The sequence below is a fragment of the Monodon monoceros genome, unplaced genomic scaffold (genome assembly GCF_005190385.1).
Source record: "Monodon monoceros isolate NGI ecotype Baffin Bay Population unplaced genomic scaffold, NGI_Narwhal_1 Super_Scaffold_2, whole genome shotgun sequence".
Taxonomy (NCBI): domain Eukaryota; kingdom Metazoa; phylum Chordata; class Mammalia; order Artiodactyla; family Monodontidae; genus Monodon; species Monodon monoceros.
The window spans coordinates 87463500-87486443 of record NW_021703776.1 but is presented as its reverse complement, the minus strand read 5'-3'; the positions used below and the strand labels follow the sequence as shown (position 1 = coordinate 87486443).

The 22944-nt window shown below is 35.5% G+C and overlaps 1 protein-coding gene across 7 annotated transcripts in view; it reads left to right on the top strand.

Moving 5' to 3' along the window:
- CNOT4 (CCR4-NOT transcription complex subunit 4) overlaps positions 1–22944 on the top strand; it is a 137538-nt gene that overhangs the window by 101162 nt on the left and 13432 nt on the right. For 4 of the 7 annotated variants that reach the window (XM_029234367.1, XM_029234363.1, XM_029234365.1 and 1 more), the window contains exons 8-10: positions 647–704; positions 3301–3550; positions 4467–4967. In XM_029234367.1, coding sequence (XP_029090200.1) covers positions 647–704; positions 3301–3550; positions 4467–4967 — 809 coding nt within the window. Of the gene's footprint in view, positions 1–646; positions 705–3300; positions 3551–4466; positions 4968–9918; positions 11300–22944 lie in introns of those variants that run through there. The other 3 variants (XM_029234369.1, XM_029234368.1, XM_029234364.1) reach the window with 2 other exon arrangements.

Genomic DNA, 22944 nt, shown 5'->3' with positions numbered 1-22944 from the left:
TTTTGTTTTTAAGTCAGATGAGTTAAAATGGACTTGAAGTTAGCAAATCTGTGTTACTTTACTGTGATACTGCATTTTCTCTTGTGGAAGTCAAGTTTTACTGTTTTAGTTTGAGGCAATAGTTTGCACAAAAGCTTCTTTCTGTTAGTCTCCTGTGTGTGTGTGTGTGTGTGTGTGTGTGTGTGTGTGTGTGTGTATACTTACATATGCCTTCTCTAGGGTTATGATTAGGATATTGAAGTATTAAAGAAAGGTATTGCCTTTAAGAAATGTAGATAGCATTTCAGTAACTTTTATGCCCTCCATTAAGCACCTAGAAAAATAGGTGAGTTTATTTCAAGAATTTTAATGGAGAATGTGTTTATCATGGGCACAAAACTAAATAATGGATTAGTATCCATTTTAAGCAATACTTTTTTTTTATAAGCTATTGTTTCACCCGTTGTTTTTTGAGAATCTAATTAGACTGTAAATTGCTCAAGGATAGAGATTTTATCTTATACTTCTTTGTGTCCCCAGCATCTAACCTAATGTCTTACATCAGAGTGCTTCAATAAATGTTAAGATGATAAAATGTCTATTTTTCTGGCTTTGGTTGTGGGGAGTAAATATACTCTGATTTGATTTTATTTTTTCCTATTTACAGCCCCATTGACAAACCTTCCGATTCTCTCAGCATAGGGAATGGTGATAATTCCCAGCAGGTAAGATTTTGATACTGTATTCCTTCATTTATCTGCCATCTGCTGAAACAAGACATTCTATGCGAGTGAATTTTCTAGATAGTGAAAAATACTTTAAATACTGAAACAATTTAAAAACACTTTTAGTGGACATCTTTGTTAAATGTATTAGCCCTCTTTTTCTCCACAGAATAGAGCATAATTTAACCCTTTCTTGATGACTCAGAATTATCATTATGACCATATGTTATTGTACTGTGTGCCAATACATTAGTGTCCTTGGAGTCCCTGATATTCTTGGTCTTTCTGACCCTACGTGAAATGGTCCCAGACTAACACGCCTTCTGCATTCTTGATTTTGAGTTGTTTCTCTGCCCCATGCTCCCCTTGTCCCTTGCTGTCAACTTTAATTTTCTTTTCTTTTTTTTTTAAATTTTATTGAAGTATAGTTGATTTACAGTGTTGTGTTAATTTCTGCTGTGCAGTACAGTGACTCAGTTATACATGTATACATTCTTTTTCATATTATTTTCTACTGTGGTTTATCACAGGATACTGAATATAGTTCCCTGTGCTATACAGTAGGACCTTGTTGTTTATCCATCCTATAGATAATAGTTTGCATCTGCTAATCCCAAACTAACTTTAATTTTCTATTTCTCTCGGTGAACTTGACCCCAAGTTTTCCCCCTTCCCTCAAATGACTTTTGGCTTTGAAATGATGAACCAAATAGTTAAGTTCAAAGTTGCATCCACTATGATACAGAATGAGGTCCTGATCTTTAGAGCATGCCTTGTATCATCTTGTCTAGTTGCTAGCTTTTCACTACTTAAGTTTCTGTACACCTCTTACTTTGGTTTAAAAAAAAAAAAAGTGTAGTTTCTAATCTCTTCTGTAAAGAACAGCCAGTTCCCCACAGTGTGAGAAACTTAGAGATCTAAAATACATTGTTTTTCTAAACTTGTTGTTCACGGTTTCCATGAAAGAATTTGAAAATCTTTATATCCCCTTGTATATTTTAAGTTAACATTAAATTTTTTTCATAATAAATTAAAAATAGCTGCAAAGGATATAATTTCCAGCTTATTATAAATTTTGGTATTTTTAAATAAACATGCTACATTGGGTTTTAATAAGTATCTGAGAGATTTAAGTATCAGAATGTTTTGTTACTCCCTCATCCATTTACACAAGCTATTCTTTAACAATCAGAAATTTTACATCATTACTTGAACTCATTTTTTAATTTTCACTGGCATTACAGAATTTTTTCTTAATGCAATATAGTTTATGCTTGGGACTTCCCTGGTGGCTCAGTGGTTAAGAATCACCTGCCAATGCAGGGGACACGGGTTCGAGCCCTGGTCTGGGAAGATCCCACATGCCACGGAGCAGCTAAGCCCGTGAGCCACAACTACTGAGCCTGCGCTCTAGGGTCTGCAAGCCACAACTACTGAGCCCGCGTGCTGCAACTGCTGAAGCCCGTGTGCCTAGAGCCCGTGCTCCGCAACAAGAGAAGCCACTGCAATGAGAAGCCCGTGCACTGCAACGAAGAGTAGTCCCTGCTCACCGCAACTAGAGAAAGTCCACGCACAGCAACGAAGACACAACACAGCCAAAAATAAATTAAATTAAATTAAAAAAAGATATATATATATATATATAGTTTATGCTTGATAGGCATTCTCTCAAATAAAAGTAGACATATAAATTTTGAATTGGAAATAAAAATATTTTGTTGACACAATGCCAAACTTCTTTCTTCTGAATTTATTTGTAGTATTGATTTGATCAAAGCAATATATGTATAAGTATAGATTTTGATTAAAAAATTAATCATTAAACATAAACACTAAAATTGTATTGGAAATTTACCTCTTAATGAAGTGGATAGGGCATTTTAAAATTAGTTTTTTTGTATGCATGGATGAATATTACCTATTGGTACAAGGAGGTGTTTCAGCAGCAATCTAGCCATGTTTTCATTTTTCTAAATACAGGTGCTGAAACATCTTGTTCATATAAATAAGTAGATGGAAGAAAGAGTTATTATATCAATATCACTCAAATTTTTGAACTCCTTGTGAATTAAATACCTAAGAATCATATTAAGATTTCTTATAAAAACTTTTTAATGATGCTTTTGGAAATAGCTTGATTAGATCTTCTTTCCATTTTGTTTAAAACTGAAGTATTGGGAATCATCTAGTTTGCCAAAGAATCTAGTCATTAGAGTCAGTCACTGTGTCATCACTAATCTTAATATTTCTAATAAAGTTTTGTTTGGCTCCCAGAAAGTTTTCACACTTGGGCAAAATACTATAGTTAGATCCCAGAGAGTGAGAAATAGTATTGTCTTTGTAAAGTAAGAGAAATTAGGTTGTAAAAGGAGAGGATGCTGGCTGTGTCTTTTCAGGAGGGTCAGTTTTATAAAAGAGTACATATGTAAGTTGATGGATTTTTTTGAAAATTTATGCTCTCATAAAAAAGTCTTTAAGTACCCCAGTTTTTGAAAATCACTATTCTAATACCTGTCATTGCAAGCCTTTTAAACTATGGTTTATTACGTTGTATAAACTTATATTGATTATTCTTTTCTTTTTCCATTTTATTTAGATATCTAACAGTGATACACCTTCACCACCACCTGGTTTATCAAAATCCAATCCAGTCATCCCCATCAGTTCATCCAATCACAGTGCACGGTCTCCTTTTGAAGGGGCAGTAACTGAGTCACAGTCATTATTCTCAGACAATTTTCGCCATCCCAACCCTATCCCAAGTGGGCTTCCTCCTTTCCCCAGTTCCCCACAGGCATCCAGTGACTGGCCTACAGCACCAGAACCACAGAGCCTCTTCACATCAGGTATATAACAATACTATGTGTGTTAGTAATTATACTCAGACTAAAATGAGACCTTTGCTGGATGTATTTTTATCCCTTTTTTGTCCACTCCCTTTTTCACAAAAATGTAAACTTTTAAATGGCAAGGAATTGGATGGTTAGGTAAGTAGTTCTTTGACCTAGAACTTACCATGTTAACAGACAAACTTCTCCAAAAATCAAGGGTTAGATCATTTTTCCAATAATCGAATGCTTATTCCTCTAGGAAGTATTAAGGGCTTACAATTTTTAATTAGATTTGTGTTTGTGTAGTTATATTTTTAAAAATGTTTCCCCAGCTGACAAAGAAGTATGTTAGTTAATTTTTAAAGTTACATTTTGAGACATTTCCAATTTCATTCATTGTAAGTTCTCATTAATGTGAAGGATAACAAAAAAGACAATTTTTTTAAGACAATTTAAAAGTATAAAGATTAAATGGATACTTTTTTCATTAAGTTATAGTAGTAGTATGTAAAGCATATATTCAAACTTATACTTCGTCTTTGATAAATACATTTCAAAAATAAACTTTACTAATTGAATTCTATTATATTTATTACTTTATTTCATTTAAATGACTTACTTTGGGTTTTTTTTTTTTTTTTACTTTGGGTTTTGATGATGAATAGTTGAGAGTATAATTTGGGTTTCAAGTAGTACTTTGTTTTCTTTGATCAGCAAAATCAGTCTATATCGTTCAGTTTTTGAAGTTAGTAACTTATGGATGAAATCATTGCTAGAAGTATCTGAGGCCTTTTGTAATTTTACAATCGTAATGTTCTAAGAAATTATGTAGATTTTGCATATATTTGCCTTTGTGTTATAGTATGATGTTGCACTAGTGTGGAAGTGAGCTATATATTTTAAATTCATCACTCATTCTTTTTCCCACCAGAAACAATCCCAGTATCGTCTTCTACAGACTGGCAAGCAGCATTTGGCTTTGGTTCTTCTAAACAACCAGAGGATGACTTGGGTTTTGATCCCTTTGATGTCACTCGAAAAGCCTTAGCAGACCTGATTGAAAAGGAACTGTCAGTCCAAGACCAACCTTCCCTTTCGCCCACATCTCTTCAGAACTCCTCTTCACACACTACAACCGCCAAAGGTCCGGGCTCTGGATTCCTGCATCCTGCTGCACCTGCAAATGCCAACTCGAGTCTCAATAGTACCTTTTCAGTCTTGCCACAGAGGTTCCCTCAATTTCAGCAGCACCGAGCGGTTTATAATTCATTCAGTTTTCCAGGCCAGGCAGCCCGCTATCCTTGGATGGCCTTTCCACGCAATAGCATCATGCACTTGAACCACACAGCAAATCCCACCTCAAATAGTAATTTCTTGGACTTGAATCTCCCGCCACAGCACAACACAGGTCTGGGAGGGATCCCTATAGCAGGTAGGTTCATTTATAGCCTTTGCGAATTTGTGAATAACTCATGCCTTCAGGTTGTTGGGTGGGTAGGGAGGGAACTTTTGAATAACAGAAAGTATTTATCATCAGTCTTGGAAATTTCAATGGGAAAAACTATCATAATCTAAAAAAATTTTAATTGGATGGATGCCTTGTAATAGTGAGCTTTATAAGGATGGTGGAGTATTATACCTAGTTATTGCTTGGAAGCATTTTACTTAATAGAATAGTTACCAGACTTTCTTATGGCATATAGATGCAAAAAGACAAAGAAGAAAGAAGGGCTCTCAAATTATGGTGCCATAAAGTCCAACACCATGGTAAAAATTCTGATTATACATTCTAAAAGTAAACTGGTTCAAAAAAAATTTTTTAGAGATGGTAATTAGTGAGAGCATGAGGGATAAAGCCACTCTCTTAACTCCTTTTGACAACTTACTTATTTTGACTGATAGACACGTACAAACACACACACACACACACACACACACATCAAAACTGTGCTATATGTTAATAAAGGACTTAATATTTGAGAACTCTCATTATTAGTGTTTCACAGACATATGTGTATAAGTATACTTTCTGTGAAAAAGAAATTGTTCAAGGAGAGATATTTTTCCTTTTGGTCTGTCATGTTTTTATTTCTGGGGTAAATATTAGGTTCCTGTAAGTGATGCCAGAATACTTCTGGTTTTGTACTGCTACCCTTGAAGGTTTCAGAACTTTTGGCTTTTAAGGTCCCATATGATATTTATTAGATCAAGTGACCTCTATATCTAAAGGAATCTTTCTTATTAATAGTTTTTTAAAATTTAATTTGGGCTTTAGATATGAGTGGTAAAAGAGTTTGTTCTCTCCTGATTCTCTCAAGTAGAATAGAATAGTCCTTCACTCTGTTACATAACTTATAAAATTTATTTTTATCCCTTTTCATGGCCTTTGTGATATGACATGGCACAGCATTATTGTAATAATGTGCTGTTACCAGCAAAGCGTTCGTTCTCTTGTTTTTAGCAAGGTTGATAGATAAATTTACAGAGATCCATCAAAATTCTTTGGCTCTATTCTCTTTGTGACCAACAACATTTCATTTTCAAGACAAGTAGTTGGGTTAAGAGAGTATGGTTTGTGGCTGTTGATACAGTGAAGTTAATTTACATATAAGCATGATAGCACCTAATGTAGTGGTTTGCACATTGGTGGGACTCATGTTATTTGTTCATCTGATATGGTAGTTAGTAGGTAATCGAGAGTGACATTTTTCAGTCCTCTTCTACATGATATTCACTTGTGAAACACTAAGTGTTCAGTTCCTGGTACTCTTTTTTTCATCCATTGTAGACAGCATATTAGAACGTAATTGTGTTTTGTTTTGCTTTGTTTCAACCATTTAGAAATGTGGCATTTAAATTACTAGTAGTGTATCTCATAACATTATAACACTAAAAGTTAAGTTCCCCTAAATATTCTAAACATTTGACAATAAAATATTAAACCAATACTATAAATATTTGGGTATCTGTTTGCCCAACAATGAACTGGGCCATGTGGATAATACAGAACAAGTATAAAATATGGCTACTATTTCCAGGTACTGTACAGTATAGTTGACGAGATAAAATAAGACTGTGTATGAAAGTGGTAACCATATGATACTGGAATCCAAAACACATCAGTGGAGCCTATAAATTGTTGGGGAGGCTTCATTGAAGAAATAGGAATTGATCTGTATCCTGGATTTGGGTTAGCAGGAGGGAAAGGAAAAAACCTTTTATGTTGATGGAAACTCCTGAATGAAGGCATAGAGGCAGGATTTAGCATGTCATTACATTAAGAAGCATTAGAACTGCCTTCTATACCAGGAGGTCCTTCATATATTTTATACATAGAATGGATGAGAGGACGGAGAGCTCTGACAGTGAGGCAAAACAGTATGGACTTGATCTGATAGGAAGGAGGATGCCTTTGTGGAACTAGTTCTTAGCTGTCTTCATTGTGTACTTTTATTTGACTTATTACATGACCATCTTCAAAAATTATCTGTTCTTCTGATTTCATAGTTATCATATTATCCATTAGTACAAAATGAGCAGTTTTAAACCAAATATTTCAAGCCAGTATATATTCTGGAGATGCCACAGGGGTGATGAGTAATCACTGATTTTTGAGTGTAGTTGTCCTCATGTTAGTCATTTGAAATCTTCATCTAAAGTAGGTGCTTTATGAAAAAAATGTGGCATTAAATTAAGGTCCTATCTTGGTGGGCTTTTCTTTTAGCATATACTCAACCATAGAGCATAAAATACATTTTTTTTCCCAGAAATTCTAAGAATGAAGTCACCGACTATAGGTTCTGAATCATTGTTGTATTTTGTGGGAGGTGGGGAGAGTTTGTTATTTCAGATTTTCAGTTTTTGACTATGCATACTAGCTTGGTATTTAAATGGTGACTTATGATTAAGCTTATTGTTAGATTACTTTTAAGGCTCTCACGACTAGAGAAATTTTAGTTTTAATGTACCAAAATATTTTAAATTGTTATCAAGAGTTATAGAATCCTTCCATGGCTTATAAATATTTGGCAAATACCTCAGAAAGCTGAATGTGCTGAGCCTCAAAACAGAATAGTTTTATAATTGTAGCCAGATGATTGAGGATTTTCAGTAACAATTAGAAATGACAAAGTAAAATTATGAAAAACTGTGTACATCTTAACTGTGAATTATTTGAAGCAATTTAACAGGTAGGCAATATCTGCCTTCCACCCCTAGCTGTAACTCAGTTGCACTTGAGTTGAACTATTGAAAAAGGCCTAACTCTGTATTCTGCAGTGAATATCATGGTATCTTACACAGGTAGCTGTCAAGTGCTTCATAGTGGAGAGTACATACTGTTTTAGTGAGGCCTGCCACTTTAAGATATACTTAGACAGTATTCAATACTGGAAAAGGCATGTATATTTATTCTTTAGATATGTAGAGCAAAATGAGTTTCCTGACCTTTAGGAGTAAATACTCAGAGGTGTCAGTCTTCTGTGTATCATACAGAAACTATGTCTATATTTATTATATATTTGTATTTAAATTTTAAGTTTTGGTTTGTTTCAGTTAATTATTAAAATTTGATACACTGAAACCTGTCATGGGAAGGACAGTTGCCAGAGTTTTGACAGAAACATGGTTTCCATTTCCTCTGCCAAATTGAAATCATTTTTGTGTTTAAAATTAGTTATTTCCTTAATTAAGTGAAATCTTTGTAGCAGCATTTTCTTGGCTGCATATTCAGTTTGCTAAATTTAGAAGGATTTTTGGAATAAATATTCTTGAGGGGAAACTTTGATCAGTGGGCAGTAATAGTGAAGTCCATTCAGACCTTTTTTATTATTGGAACCACGTGCTTTTGTTTTAAAAAGTGACTTTTCTAGTCCTAAAAATTGACCTACCTTGTTCAACTCCTTCATTTTAGGAATGACAAAGCTGTGTTTTGGAAAGGTTAAATAATTTGTTAAAAGTCACACATTCAATTAGTAGTAGAATTAGGATAAGAACCCAGATCTCAGATTTAGTAACTAAAATGGTTTTTCATTACAACATTGATGTTCTCCTTCATAAATGAAAATTACTGGCATTTACTTTAACATGGCTTTCTTCCCATAGTAAGTGATTTTTGCTCTCACACAGTTGGGAGGTCTCTTTTTATCAACAGTATCTATTCATGAGACAATTGGCCCATCTCAGGAATATGACCTGTAGTTACAAAATAGAATGAATTTCATTGACTTGATGAAAATTAATCTCTTGCTTAGTTCTTCTAAGTACCACGTTCTCACCAAGAACTCTAGTCTAAAATTTCCTTTACACAGCCTCCTTGCTATGTATTTGGGATTTATAGAATCTTTGCCAATTTACTGAAACACTATGAAATAACCTGTTCTAAAGACTGAAAGTCTTTATCTTCATGTTATCAGTTAAGCTGTCTTTCCAAGTGTAACTTTGCAGATTTGTTTTTCAAAGGACTCCCTGCCAAGATGTTTTTATTCCATAATGCTAAAAATTATCTGGAAGACAAATAATAGTCTAAGTCTGTAAACATTGTTGTTTCGGAATATACCTAGAAAAATATTTGAAACTGTTTAGGATTAGATTTTTGTTCGTGTTTTTGTTCATTTGAATTTTACTTAAGAGAGGGCATTAAAAAAAATTCTTAGTTTCTGAATTAGCTGTTTTAACAGTGACTTGATTGAATTTTGAGTCACGTGTGAAACAAGTCACTTGTAGTCATTATAAGTTATAATTGGGAGAACTGATCTCATTTCATGTACAGTTCTCTGACCTAGAAGTAGTCATCTCACTTTCAGTCAATTGGATCATTGTATTGTTAGCATTTTACTATTTGCTGATTACTTCAAAAGTGTACATTGAATTTTCAGATGCTGTATGGTAATTTGCTAAATTAATATTTACATCTTTTTATTTCTTTTTTCTAAACATAATTACTGCTTTTAAAACATGGATTTGTCATTTTTCCCTTTTAAAAAATCACATTTTCACTTCTGTGAATTTAGTTTTAATTTTTTCACAAAATACTGCTTACTATTAGGAGTGTCTAAATATATAAGGGGTCCAATTGGCTTGGAAAAGAATGGCTTTCCTGGTCTCTTTTTTTTTTTCTTTTTGTATATTTATAATTCTAAATCTATTATATTTGTTCTTAAATCTGACAGTGTTAAATTTAAGGGTGTGATTGGAGTATAACTATTTTCTAGGTACTTGATAAGTTTATATTTTAAAATTCATGTCTTGTTTCACACCCGCATTCCAGCCATTACGCATGTATTTTATATATGTATCAGTATTCCAAATATTGAAGTCATTTTTAAAGGGACTGTTAACAAATCTAGTCACCCATAACTAGACCATGACTGACTTTTCCACAGGGGAAGAAGAGGTGAAGGTTTCGACCATGCCACTGTCAGCCTCTTCCCATTCATTACAACAAGGACAGCAGCCTACAAGTCTCCACACTACTGTGGCCTGACAACAGAACTGAGAGGAGAGGATTAGACTCTGGGGTGCTTGCATGGGCAACCGGATTTTTGCATGATTCCTTTCTGATTTTGCATTTAATGTATACACCCAAAAGAGCCAATATAAACGTTCCTCATGCCTACAACTAGTGTGTTACCTCATAGTTGCTAAAGTATTTCTTCATTAGGCCTTTAACACAATTTATTAGCATAATAATTTTGGCATTGTTTCTCATGAGTGATACTATTTTTTAACTCACACAAATAAACTTGTAGTACTATAATTAAGATCCCAGATGAGATTAGCTAGAATTGTTATTTTGGCTCTATTTGAAAATATTCAAAGATAATGGTAGTTCCTTGTTTTCTGATTTGTGAAAAAATGGTAATATCCTAATATATTCATGAAAATTTGAAAATTAAGAAGATAATGTCTTGCATTCTTTGAATACTTGAGAAGAAAGAATACATATAAAACAAAATTGGTGGTGTCATTTAATGCTCAGAAGAATGTTGTCAGCAATTGTTTGTAGTTGTATGGATTTATCCTATATTATGCATTACATGTTTAGAAACTGTCTTTGTTCTCTCTGATTTGCACATTTGCACTTTCTTTTTGAATGGTTGTTAATTATATAGAGACGCTTAAGAGATAATTATTGTAGACTAAATGCAATATAATCTCTTTTCTAATGCACTGCCTAGTATACCGGGAAATTGCCTCAGAAACAGAATTTCAACTTACAGTTGATTTATCAGAAACTTGAATATGGGGTAAATATTGTATGTGAGAAGCAACCATAGTAGTGTAACATTTTTATTGGAAAACCGGTAGTTCTGTGGGATATTTGTTTGGAAATTTCATTGTTTCACAATTGAAGTGTGATAATAAAACTATATTACAAGTACCTGACCAGAATGAGACTAAGATGGAAGAGAAGAGATTGGGGATCCTCTAAAATTAGGCCACGTAAGTTGTCATAGGTAATTTTAGTTAATCACAGAGAATAGTGGTGTACTTTATTAGGATATAATGTTGAAGTGATGTTTTTGGATAATAGACAATTTCTTGAAATAGTTCTAAAGCTGATAATGAAAGAAAATAAACTGAATTCAGCTCTGAGCATTAGACAAAAGCTGGTTCAGAAAACATGACTATGTTCTGCCTAAATTAAGCATCTGGGAAAAAAGGGGAAAGTCAGATCTCCTCTTGAGATTTAAAAAAAAAAACATTGTGATATAAAAGATATGCCTTAATTAAAAAAAAACATTAAAAGAGTAGCATGAATACCAAAAAAGGAAGCCTAGAGATTTAAAATAATAATAATGATAATAATGAAATACCTTACTAGGAGTGATACTTAATATCATGTTGGAGTTGGAGTTTTCAGGGTTCCCTCTCTATGTAAAGTCTAATAACTTTGTATTAGATATAATACACAAGTTAAATGGGTTTGTCCTGAGGTATAGTGGGTAAACTAAAATCTATTCTTAGATATCCTTCAATTTGGTTAGCTGAGGGTGTAGAAACAACTAATTATCTAGCCATTTTAATTATTTTTGTAAAATTCTGCATAAATGATAATCTCTAACTTCTATCTAGAAGTGACTTTAAGACAGCGTTATGAGAAATTTAGAAAATACAAATAAAATATTGTAGATTTGTTAGCCTTTTAGCATGTGTTGAATATGAAGTCTTTTAGTATGTGTTGATTATGGTTTCATTTTTGCTGTGAGAGGCCAAGACATCCACTTAATGTCTCCTGTGGTGCTGAGGCTCCTTGGCTTTGTGAACAAACTTGGGCTCCCTGTAATAGGGCTTACTAGCGCATAGTTTTCTCCAGCCTTCAGTGCAAGCCTTTCATCACTCAGATCTTCTTACAAAAACATGAGGTGGTTAGCTCCCATTTACTTACTGTTTTGAGAGATATACTTGTTAAACAAGGCTTTTTTCCTGTGGTAGCTTTCTCTATCCTTTCTCATTCCTGGCCATTGCCATAAAACTGTCAGGTAGTTTACCAGACTTGCTAGAGCCCAGGACTGTCTTTCTGCCTGCTTCCCCTTCTGCCCCCGCCCCCACTTTCCACATACACACCATAATGGGAAAAATGCTTTCTTGGGTAATTAGGCTTCAACTTAGATATTTTCACATATACTAGCTAAAGATTATCATTTAACTAACTGTAATTCCAAGACTTTGTAAGCCTAAACAAGTAAGCTTCACTGTTTTGCTTACTTAATATATATATTATGGTTTTAAAAAGTGAAGTCTTAAAATCAGTCAGAATTAATTATACTAAAACACAGAAAAAGTTACACAACATGTGAAAGAAAGTACTGCTTCACTTAGCAAGTAAATTGATGAAACTAAATGATGGTAAAGAATGAGAAATTCTAAAAACTTCAAATTAGTTTTTGATAAATTCCTTCCTGATTGATCTGTCATACACAAGGGAAACTTTATATGCTTTTATATCCTTAACTTTTAAAAAAACATTTCAGAGCAGCAGTTCTTAGTGCCAGTGTGTAGGATATAGACCTGGGTTGAATGATTTTGATCTTATGATGAATGTCAAGTGCCTCTTTTTAATTTCTTAAAGATTCCATTAGAAAATATTTTCTGATTAATAATACTTTCCTTTTCATTCTGCTGTTGCATTTTGTTTTTACAGGTGGTGCTTTTGTATACTCTCCTCTTATTTCAACGAAGCATTAATATTTGAGTGCCTATTCTTTGTAGTGACTTGAGCTAGATCTTGAGGGATACAAGGCTGAATAAAGTATAGATCCTATTATCAAGGATAACAGTCTAGTGACAGTTTTATTTCAATTATTTCTATAGGGTCAGCTCTTGATATATTTTAACCACAGGAACAGCCAGAGCAGTCCAGACTCATTTCATTATTCATTGCTCTGACAGTGGCAACAAAGGGTATTGAATACTGATATTTGAAATTTTAAAATATATGATAATTTGGAGAGAGTGAAAAAAATTTTAACGGGAGAGACATACATTCATTATTCTAATTTAAGTATTTCTCAGTCATGTGTGTGCTCATGTCTTACTCTTAGTGTTGTGGCGATTAAGTACAGCTTCCTCTATATATGTTCTTTTAAAGAAAACTTTAGGGCTTCCCTGGTGGCACAGTGGTTGAGAGTCTGCCTGCCGATGCAGGGGACACGGGTTCGTGGCCTGGTCCGGGAAGATCCCACATGCCGCGGAGCGGCTAGGCCCGTGCGCGCTGAGCCTGCGCGTCCAGAGCCTGTGCTCCGCAACGGGAGAGGCCACAACAGTGAGAGGCCCACATACAGCAAAAAAAAAAAAAAAAGAAAGAAAGAAAACTTTAATGCATTGTGTGCACATTTTTACTGACATGGCTCCTATTTGTACAGTATTCCAAGCACCTTCAAGACTGACAGAGCTCTCCTCTGCTGTGATACAGGTACATAGGGAGCTACTCCCACAGAGGCCTTACCTCAGAAAGCCAAGAGAAAGGAACGAATTGCAGGTGCATTGAAATCTTACGAAATGAAGACCACCATGTTATTTATGCATATATAAAAACGGGGGGACATTTTATCCTATATTGAGTTGTAAGGTTTTAGATTCTTTTGTTTATTTGATCATGAAGCTTTCCCATATTTGCTTAAGAGATGTATATCATACAATTGAGAGCACAATAACTTAAAAATGTTTTTTCTTTTAAAGAGGTAATATCACAAAATGATATATATGTCTTTTTCTACAAAATATAACCAAGTCAATTACCTGGTTTCAAGCTAGTCCTTCTGCCATTAGTGCTATGTCTCTTCTCTCAGTCTTTTTATTTGAATATCTACTACGTTGTCTCCTTGTGCTGAATAAATGGTAGTAGTATATACAGGTATTCACACATGAAATGTTTAGTGAGCTAATCAGACACTTTGCTGATACAAAAGTAAAAATAGGAGTTAGAGAAGTTACTGTGAGCAGATTCAGGGAAAACCTTCATAAAAAGTGTGGGGCTTTTTGCTTTTGAAGGATGGCTTGAAATTAAATGATGGAAGTGGAAAATACAGTAAAGGCAACATATTGAACAAAGAATCGGGAATGGAGATTAGCATGGTCTGCTAAGGGTCAGGAGGGAAGGATAGTAAGGAGATGGACTCGTCTGAGGTATTACAGGTCATATAGGAAGGTGGGATAAGTGTGCAAAAGCCTTGAAAACTAGGAAGAATAGTTTAGTCTTGATGTGGATGTGGTCAGTGTTAGAGAACTACACGTTCTTTGGCAAAGATGTAACTTGATTGTAGCATTTTAAGAAGATTAATTCTGTAATACATTTGCTTGAAATTAGGACCAGTTAGAAAGCAGTTCCAGTATGTCATTTCAGATAAGATGGCCTGGGCTGGAATAGTAATAACTAGTAGGATTGGAGAAGAAATTATGAATTAGAAGTCAGAAAGAATGAGATCTAGGAAAAGGGCTTTGGGTTTGGCCAAGTCTCTAATGACCTTTAAAAATGTTACTTTCAGGGGCTTCCCTGGTGGCGCAGTGGTTGAGAGTCCGCCTGCCGATGCAGGGGACACGGGTTCATGCCCCGGTCCGGGAAGATCCCACATGCCACGGAGCGGCTAGGCCTGTGAGCCATGGCCGCTGAGCCTGTGCGTCCGGAGCTTGTGCTCCGCAACGGGAGAGGCCACAGCAGTGAGGGGCCCGCGTACCGCAAAAAAAAAAAAAAAATGTTACTTTCATAAAAAGATACAGATGGAAAGCAGATTTCTAGGATTCATGAGGAAATGTCAAGGATATGGATACAGCAGTCATTGACTGAAGGCCTTTGGCAACAAAGGGGAAGAGAAAAACAAGATGCTAATTAGATGGGTGGTAGATCTTAGAAGGCATTGCTTTAAGATAAGGGAGATAGCTAAGTATTTAAAGGCAGAGCATATAGAGTCAATTGAGAGGACACCCTAGACAGTGTGGAAGAGAAGATAGGCTAACCAGTAGAGTAACACATTTCTGTAGGTGCTGGGAGGAGATAAACTCCTGAGACGGAGTTAGGTTATGGGTTTGACTTAAAAGAGATGGGGTATATCTTCCTTTGCTATTTGTAAAAACAATCAGAAAATCTAGGAGAGAGAATGTGAGATTAGAGAAAATGAGGATAGATGAAGGTGCTCATATCAGTAATTATTGAATGCATATTGTGTAAGAAAATGGGGGTGAAAGAGTGGAGTTGGGAACCTATTAAAAAAGAAAGAAAGAAAGTAAATAAGTCTGTGAGAATAAGCCTAGAAGTGCATCGGAAAGAAATTTAAGAATTGCTGAGTCAAGATAAGAATCAAATTTAAAATTTTAGTGTCCAGATATATATGGTTTTGTATGTTCCAGTGATTCAACACAAAGCATCAGGAGTGGACAAAGCAAATATGAGAGTTTGGTTAGAGGGTGAAGAAGGAAAGGACACAAAGATATTTAAGAAGACAAAACTGATATAACCTTGTGATCAGGAAGAGTCCAGTAAGGCAGGAAATATCCAGTGGTGCGAGTGTGTTGAAGGGAGTTCACTGATTTTAGGTTTTGATGAGGACAAAGAACAGGCATAGTATTGTTAAGGGAAGGACAAATTAGGAGACTGTGGTCAGTATGATAACCACTCAGTGCTAAGTGATGAGTGAGAACCAGAGAAAGGATGGTAGATAGATGTCTAACATTAGGGCTAGAGGTTGGAAAGAAGGCAAGCTTTCGTTACCCCTGTGATCTTTTCTCTCCCTGCTTTCCCTCCAGTCCTTTTTTGAGAGTAGGAAGTCAGACTGTGTGAGAGAGAATTGCAGAAAGCATGGTATTGCCTGGGGGAACCTGGATCACGTTTCCTGTAAGTTGAAGGTGATTCAAAGGAAAACGTCCCACAGTGGAGTAAACATTGCTTCCTCAAAGCACAGTAGGAGGATGTGAACGCAGAGTGCAAGGGAATGCCTGGGAAAAGCCAGAGATGAGATTGGACAGGTGTACGTATGCCCAGTGAGTGTGTTACTCATGACATGAAAGGTTTAGACAGAGGGGGTAGGTGTGCCATATGATGAGTCTGCCAGCTTGAGGAGCCCATATTACAGGTGTGAACTAGTTTCTCCGAAGCTTAAATGCAAACTGGAAAGAATCAGCTTTCCACCTACATAGGGAAAGTATCTCTTCTTAGTTGGACTAGGTCATTCTGCTTTAATTATATGACAAGTTGGTATTAAAAGCAGTAGATTGGTGAAAGTAGAGAGAACTTAAGAGTTTTATTATAACAGGTTATAAAAATATTTTGACAACTTTCCCCAAAAGAGAATGTGCTTTGTAAATAGACACAAACCTACAAGTTATTGAACTCAGAGATGGAGATATAAATATATAATATATATTTTTTCTCATTCAATTAATAGCAAACATGCCTAGTTTGAAAGCATCCTTAATTTCCTGACTAAATTAAAATCCTGCCTGAAGTCCTACTAAAATATTTTTAAACTCACTGGACTTGTTCCGTATATGTCAGCTAAGATATCACCTGTGACATTTAAAAATGATATTGCTTCAAAGTATAAGTTATTGCTTAAGAATGCTAAGTTTGTGGAACCATGTTGATGGATTGAGAAGCCGCTGCTCCTTGGATCTCCTTACTGCCCTGTGATTTATTAGTCTTAGCAACCTTGTATTGCTAGGCATATTAGACCACAGCTTCTTTAACCAGGAGCTTTTTCTAAAAAATCACTCTTGGGAATTCAAGATTAATTAAGGTGTATCTACTCTGTTCTGGTGCTTTGGGGAGTATACCCTGGGTTTGAGTTATATAAAAATCTAGTTTATACCTATCAGGTACCTAGAATTGAAGGCAAGCTTAAGTAATATAAGCTGCTTGAGAATTGGACAGAAGTACCTAGAAGTTCCATGAACCAGCTGGTAATTATTGTACTTGAGAGCCAATCTATTTACTCCAGCTTCCTTCACACCAGCCTTCATAAGGCACTATTGACTTGACTTTGTTCTTAGCCTGCCTCACATTTTATGGTTATTTTTGAGGTTCCTGGAAGCTCCAACCCAACCCCTAAGAACATACTGTGCTTAGAACAGTTTTGTTGTTCCAGCTCCAGTTTGGTCCTAAGACCCACTATTGTGTGACACCCCAAAAGTTTTTTTTCCCCTCCATATAATTTATAAAGCCTTTAAAGCACCCAGTACCTTTTTTTTTTTTTTTTTGGTGAAATTCACATAACATACAATTAACTACTTTAAAGTGAACAATTTGGTGGCCCAGTAGGACTGTTCTTTAATTATCTTAATGTTAAAATTGAATAAATAACCCACTGTGGCTGTGAGAATTTTGGCCTGTCCTTGTTGGGGCTGTGTGGTAACAGCTGCATCTAGACTCGGGTAAAAACGTTTAAAGCAACTAACTGTCTGAATAGTTCTTAAGTGGTAATAATAGTCCTTCTGTCTTCATGACATTTGATTAGCACATCACCTAAGAGAAAGCTTACTTAGCAAAGGAAATAAATAAGCCTGGCTCTGTGTCTAGGGGTGAGGTTGAGTGTTGTGTGTGTGCATGTACATTCGTTTATATATAGTAATTTTCATTTAAATCCTCCACTTAGTGAATGTGGCAGGTGAAAAAATCTCAGACCATCTCTCTGTGACTTTCTCTAAAGGTTTTTTTTAAAAAAAGAAATTAAGACCCTGTTTAAATGCAGCAGGGTTACAGTACAGGTGCCCACTTCATCCCTGGTCATGCTTTTATCTGAACAAATATTTTCATAGCTTTTTCTCATCAATTTTCACTTCCACTACTAAGCATATCCATCCCATGTCTTACTCTTTTGGAAAACCTAAGGAAAGGATAATAAGAAAAAGACGTTTTAGAATCATGAAATTTCAGAGCTATGAGACATACAGTCTTCAACAATCCACTTTTAAAGACCAAATAATAATAACACTACTAATAAACAAGGCTCAGAAGGATTGTGATTGCCCATAATCACATTCTAACCACAGTTTTATGTTTTCCTAGCCCTCACCATGTGAATATGCTTTTGTATATGTAATTCAAGGCGAAAAAAACTTCAAGATTCAGAATATATCTCTTCTCTAAACTTTGTTGTGTCTTACAGTTTATTTTAGTAGTTCTCACAAGTCAAGGGCTTTCAACTGTGAATATCAGTGCAAGTAATGAATTGAAGACTTTCAGATTGTGTATCTGCTGGCAACTGTTATTACAGATCCTGTAAGTTGTTAAAACAGCCTTGTGTTAAATGTGGCCCAATGATCTTGGAGTAACTTTAGTGGGGGGAAATTGTAACCTTGCAGGTACTCTTAATGTAGACTTAAAGTACAAATGTCAGAACCAAAATAAACAGTAAAACAGGTGGAATTACATTTACCCAGCATTTTTCTGCAGTGCCAAAGAGCATTTAAGGATCAACATGCATGACCACTAGACTGGTGATATCTCTAATGTTACAGAATGAAAAAAATGCTTATAGTAATGGCACCAAGATGTACTACACCCACACTAAAGGGGTGATTTTAGATTCATCTTTGAAGAGCTACTATATGCTACACTATGTAAAATGATAGCATATCTGCTGATTTTTTTTTCAATCAAGGAGGTTGTTGTTTTCAGCATAATGAAAAAGAGGGAAAGCTCCACAAGGATTTAAAGATGATAATACCATCATCATCTCCAAGAAGAAATGCAGGAATGCTGACTGCAATCAACTTTTGTAGCCTAGTGATGTTTCCTAATATGGTGAGATCTCTTCCCAAGGACTATACTAGCGTTTATACTCTGTTATCAGTCTTGCGTACTGAAATAATGTGTCTACGGAGCAGAACATAGTGATCTGGAACATTACTGGGATGTTTTTAAACATTGTCGTTTTATATGTTGGCATTTGCAAGAAGACTGACACCCTGAAACCATTCATTTTTTTCCTTTACTACATCTATAAATTGAGTATTCAGCTTAAGGTAAAAGGAGGCCCTGGGTTATGACTTCATCAGCAAAGTAGGAAGGTTTCTTATTGGCCTTAAGCTGAGTGTTGGGCTACATACCATTGTTGCACTTATGTTTTCTCTATTAAAATACATTTTTATAAAGTTTGTGATTACGGATTACTGATATATATATGCCCTATTTCCTCATCCCTCACTTAGGGTATGATTTGCTACCAGGTATGGGTTTTTTTGGTTTGTCTTTTGTTTTTACATCTAAACTATTAACATTCACTAATTAACCTAACAGTGGTCTTCCCCAGTCCCAGAGTCACAAATAAGAATGACATTTCTTGAGTCTTAGTGTAGTCAATGCTGCAAAACCTCACCTGTATTTTAAATGGTAGGTGATTGGAATGAAGCTTATTACTAAAGTAAGCAAAGATCTTACATAATTTCCAAATAAATACCTACAGCCCTGCAACCTTTGTTTTAGAACATGCTTTCAGGTTTTAATTCCTGACTAGCTGGAGTCTTATTCTGATAGTTTGTACTCACCTCTCTATCCAGTTTCTTTTTCTTTCTTTGGACAAACAAGAAATTTTTTCTATCTCTGTGTAACTTAACCACAATTAGAGGGGGCGGTCTTGACTAGATCTTAATGTGCACTACCTGTGTGATTACCCTACAGGATCCCTGACAGGCCTGAATTTTCCCATTTCAAAGGAGAAGAAAGTGCTCTGTCAGGCTGCTGTTTACTCAGAGTCTCTGGTCATTTACCTCCCAATTTCCTTCTCAGTATCTGGTCTTATTTCCAAACTAGCTTTTGATTTTAAATGATCATATTATTTTTTTCTTCTCTCTTTTAGATCAAAGCAGCACATTTAAGCAGAAAGCACAGTCTGGGTTTGGAGTAGATTGAGTAACAAGTGTCAAATTGGTAGACTTTTGACATTGTAAGATTGGTGTTATTCACTTTCTCCTACTTCTAAGTTATTCTAGCTCTTTAAAAATACATTCTAGACAATACTACTAAAATTCAGTGCTTCACAAATATGTGTGATTTTTAATAGAACTAATTTTTTTTTCAGTAAAATGTTCTAGTTCAGTATAAACCTGGATATGGTGAAATAGGAATTGTAGTTTCTTATTTATATTTAAGATTGTGTTCATATGATCTTCCTTCCCTCGTTCCTTCCTGCTTTCCTTTCTTCTACACTGATTGAGATTTGGTTCTGTCAAGACCATCTCTGGCATTCTTTTGCAACTGAACTATAATAAATCATAGCGAAGGATGAACACTTAAATAGGTATATTTCAAAAATGATTTTTAAACTAAGGCCCCTTAGTGAACTGATGGTAAGCATATAGCTCTTTAAATTCATCAGCATATAGGCCTTTTGAAATGCTTTCCTCCACAGGAGTATCATCTTTTGTAGTTCTGGAAAGGATGCAGTCTTATGTTAAGTCTTTCTAAATTGAAGCATAATTTGAAAATTGGAGGCAAAAAGTTTCTGTATTTTCCCCAGTATAAGAATAAATAGTAAGGAGGAAGAAGAAGCAAAATAGTCTTATTTTTTCTTAAATCATACATTTCACATAGCTGAAAAATAAGTAAATTTCAAATTTGCGTTCTTGTTTTGAAAAATCAAATGTTTATTTATAAAACAACCTCAAAACAAACTTTAACAAATATCTCTGGTTTGTGAAAATAGTGAGGGAGAAAGATGTATGCTTGGTCAGTTGGGTTGGAAATGTTTATTACCATGACTATACCCATATCTATGTTATTTAGTTTCAGGATAATGAGGAATTTACTTCGTTTCCTAAAAATAATCTTTTTTCTAAAATTAAGAAACAAAGCAAATGATTATTTTAATGCCTAAAAAGATACTTTCTAAAAATAAAGCTCAGAGTTGGGTTATGAAGAATTTGTCAATTAAAATCATGTTTCAGAGCATGGATAATTTTATCTTCTTTTGGGGGGATTTTTATGTCTTTGATATAAACCCTTAAGATAGGAGCCATCTTTCAGAAAAAGATGAGACTGATCTTCACTGTCAAAAGTGAGCTGTGTAATCAAATGGAGTAAAAACTGGCTGTATGTTTTTAAATAACTTTTAGAAAATTTAGAAATCTTTTAGTTTGGAAAATTATGAACATCAGAAACCTTAGGACTTTCAGTAGACATATAACCATATGGGGATTTGCTGCATAGGCAGCAAAATACTTTGGTCTTAGTGCAAGTTCCTCTTCAGGCCTGGAGAGGAACTTATACTCGCATAAAAATATTTTATTGGCACTAAACGATCAAAAGCTATCACTGCTTTGTTCCGAATAGCCAAACTCCAGGGATCCGTTGAAGAAATACAAAACAAGCAGAGCAGCAAGACTCCTAGGAATCTGCTGTAAAACGTTATAGCATCAAGCCCCAGAGAAAATAATAGAGTAGATATTCGATAAATGTTTGTTGAATGAAAACTCATGGTTGAGAGACTAATGTTAGTGTCTGATTATTATTTCTGGAGGTCTGCAAAGCCTGGATCTAGATCTGCTTTGTGTTAAATCTGGACTTCTGGAGACCTTAATTAGATTCGTTTCCACATGAATTATCTCACCTCTTGGTTGAACTGTGGCCTTCAGTTCAGTGTTAAGATTCCCCTCACCACTCTATGATCAGTCCTTCTCTTCTGTCTTCTTTACCTCTAAACTCTGGAAATTCAGCTCTTGACTGATCCTTATTTTCCCAAGGATCACACACTGCTCCCTCCCTTCACACACACAAACTTTAAAAAATTTCACCTAACCAATACTTTTCTTACCTCCAGTTTCTCATTTGTGATACTCACAAATATATATATATACACACACACATACATACACATACATATACATACATATGTATACGCACAATTCAGAAAGTCTTTCTAAATAAATACCTTATTTTCCAGAACTCTCTGTGTGGGTAATGAAGAGCTGTTTGGGGAACTTAATACTTTCCTAAGTAGGGAGCTCTCTTTAGGGAACTTATAATTGTTAAAGAATTTTTTCTCTTGGCTAAACCAAAGCCTTTTTCCCATTTATACTTGTCAAATATGTGAAGGCAGTTTCCGCTTGTCTAGTAACTACTAGACCTCAGTGAAACAAACTTAGTCCTTTTAACCTTTTCGCACCTAACATGGTTTCTAGTTCTCTCTGTAGCCCACTTCTCCTCTACACATATTTTGGCATGACAATGAATGCCTTTTTTTAAAAGTTTTATTTATTTTATATGTTTATTCTTGGCTGCGTTGGGTCTTCATGGCTGCACGCGGGCTTCTTCTAGTTGTGACCAGGGGCTACTCTTCGTTTAGATGCGCATGCTTCTCATTGCGGTGGCTTCTCGTTGCGGAGCACAGGCTCTAGGTGTGCGGGCTTCAGTAGTTGTGGTGCACGGGCTCAGTAGTTGTGGCGCACAGGCTTAGTTGCTCCGCGGCATGTGGGATCTCCCCGGACCAGGGCTCAAACCCGTGTCCCCTGCAATGGCAGGCAGATTCTTAACCACTGCACAACCAGGGAAGTCCCTGAATGTCTTTCTTAAAATATGAAGCTGACACTTTAATAATCCAGACGTGATTAGATAATCTCCTTTTTCATTAACACTGTTCTTATTACTAAAGTTCGTATATTCCTTTAGAGGTTACAGAGTCTTTTTATAAAAATATCCTGTGGGGGGCTTCCCTGGTGGCGCAGTGGTTGAGAGTCCGCCTGCCGATGCAGGGGACACGGGTTCGTGCCCCGGTCTGGGAAGATCCCACGTGCCGCGGAGCGGCTGGGCCCGTGAGCCATGGCCGCTGAGCCTGCGCGTCCGGAGCCTGTGCTCCGCAACGGGAGAGGCCACAACAGTGAGAGGCCCGCGTACCGCAAAAAAAAAAAAAAAAAATCCTGTGGGGTTATTATCCCTATTTTGTAAATGAGAAAACTGAGGCTCAGAGTGGTTATCATTT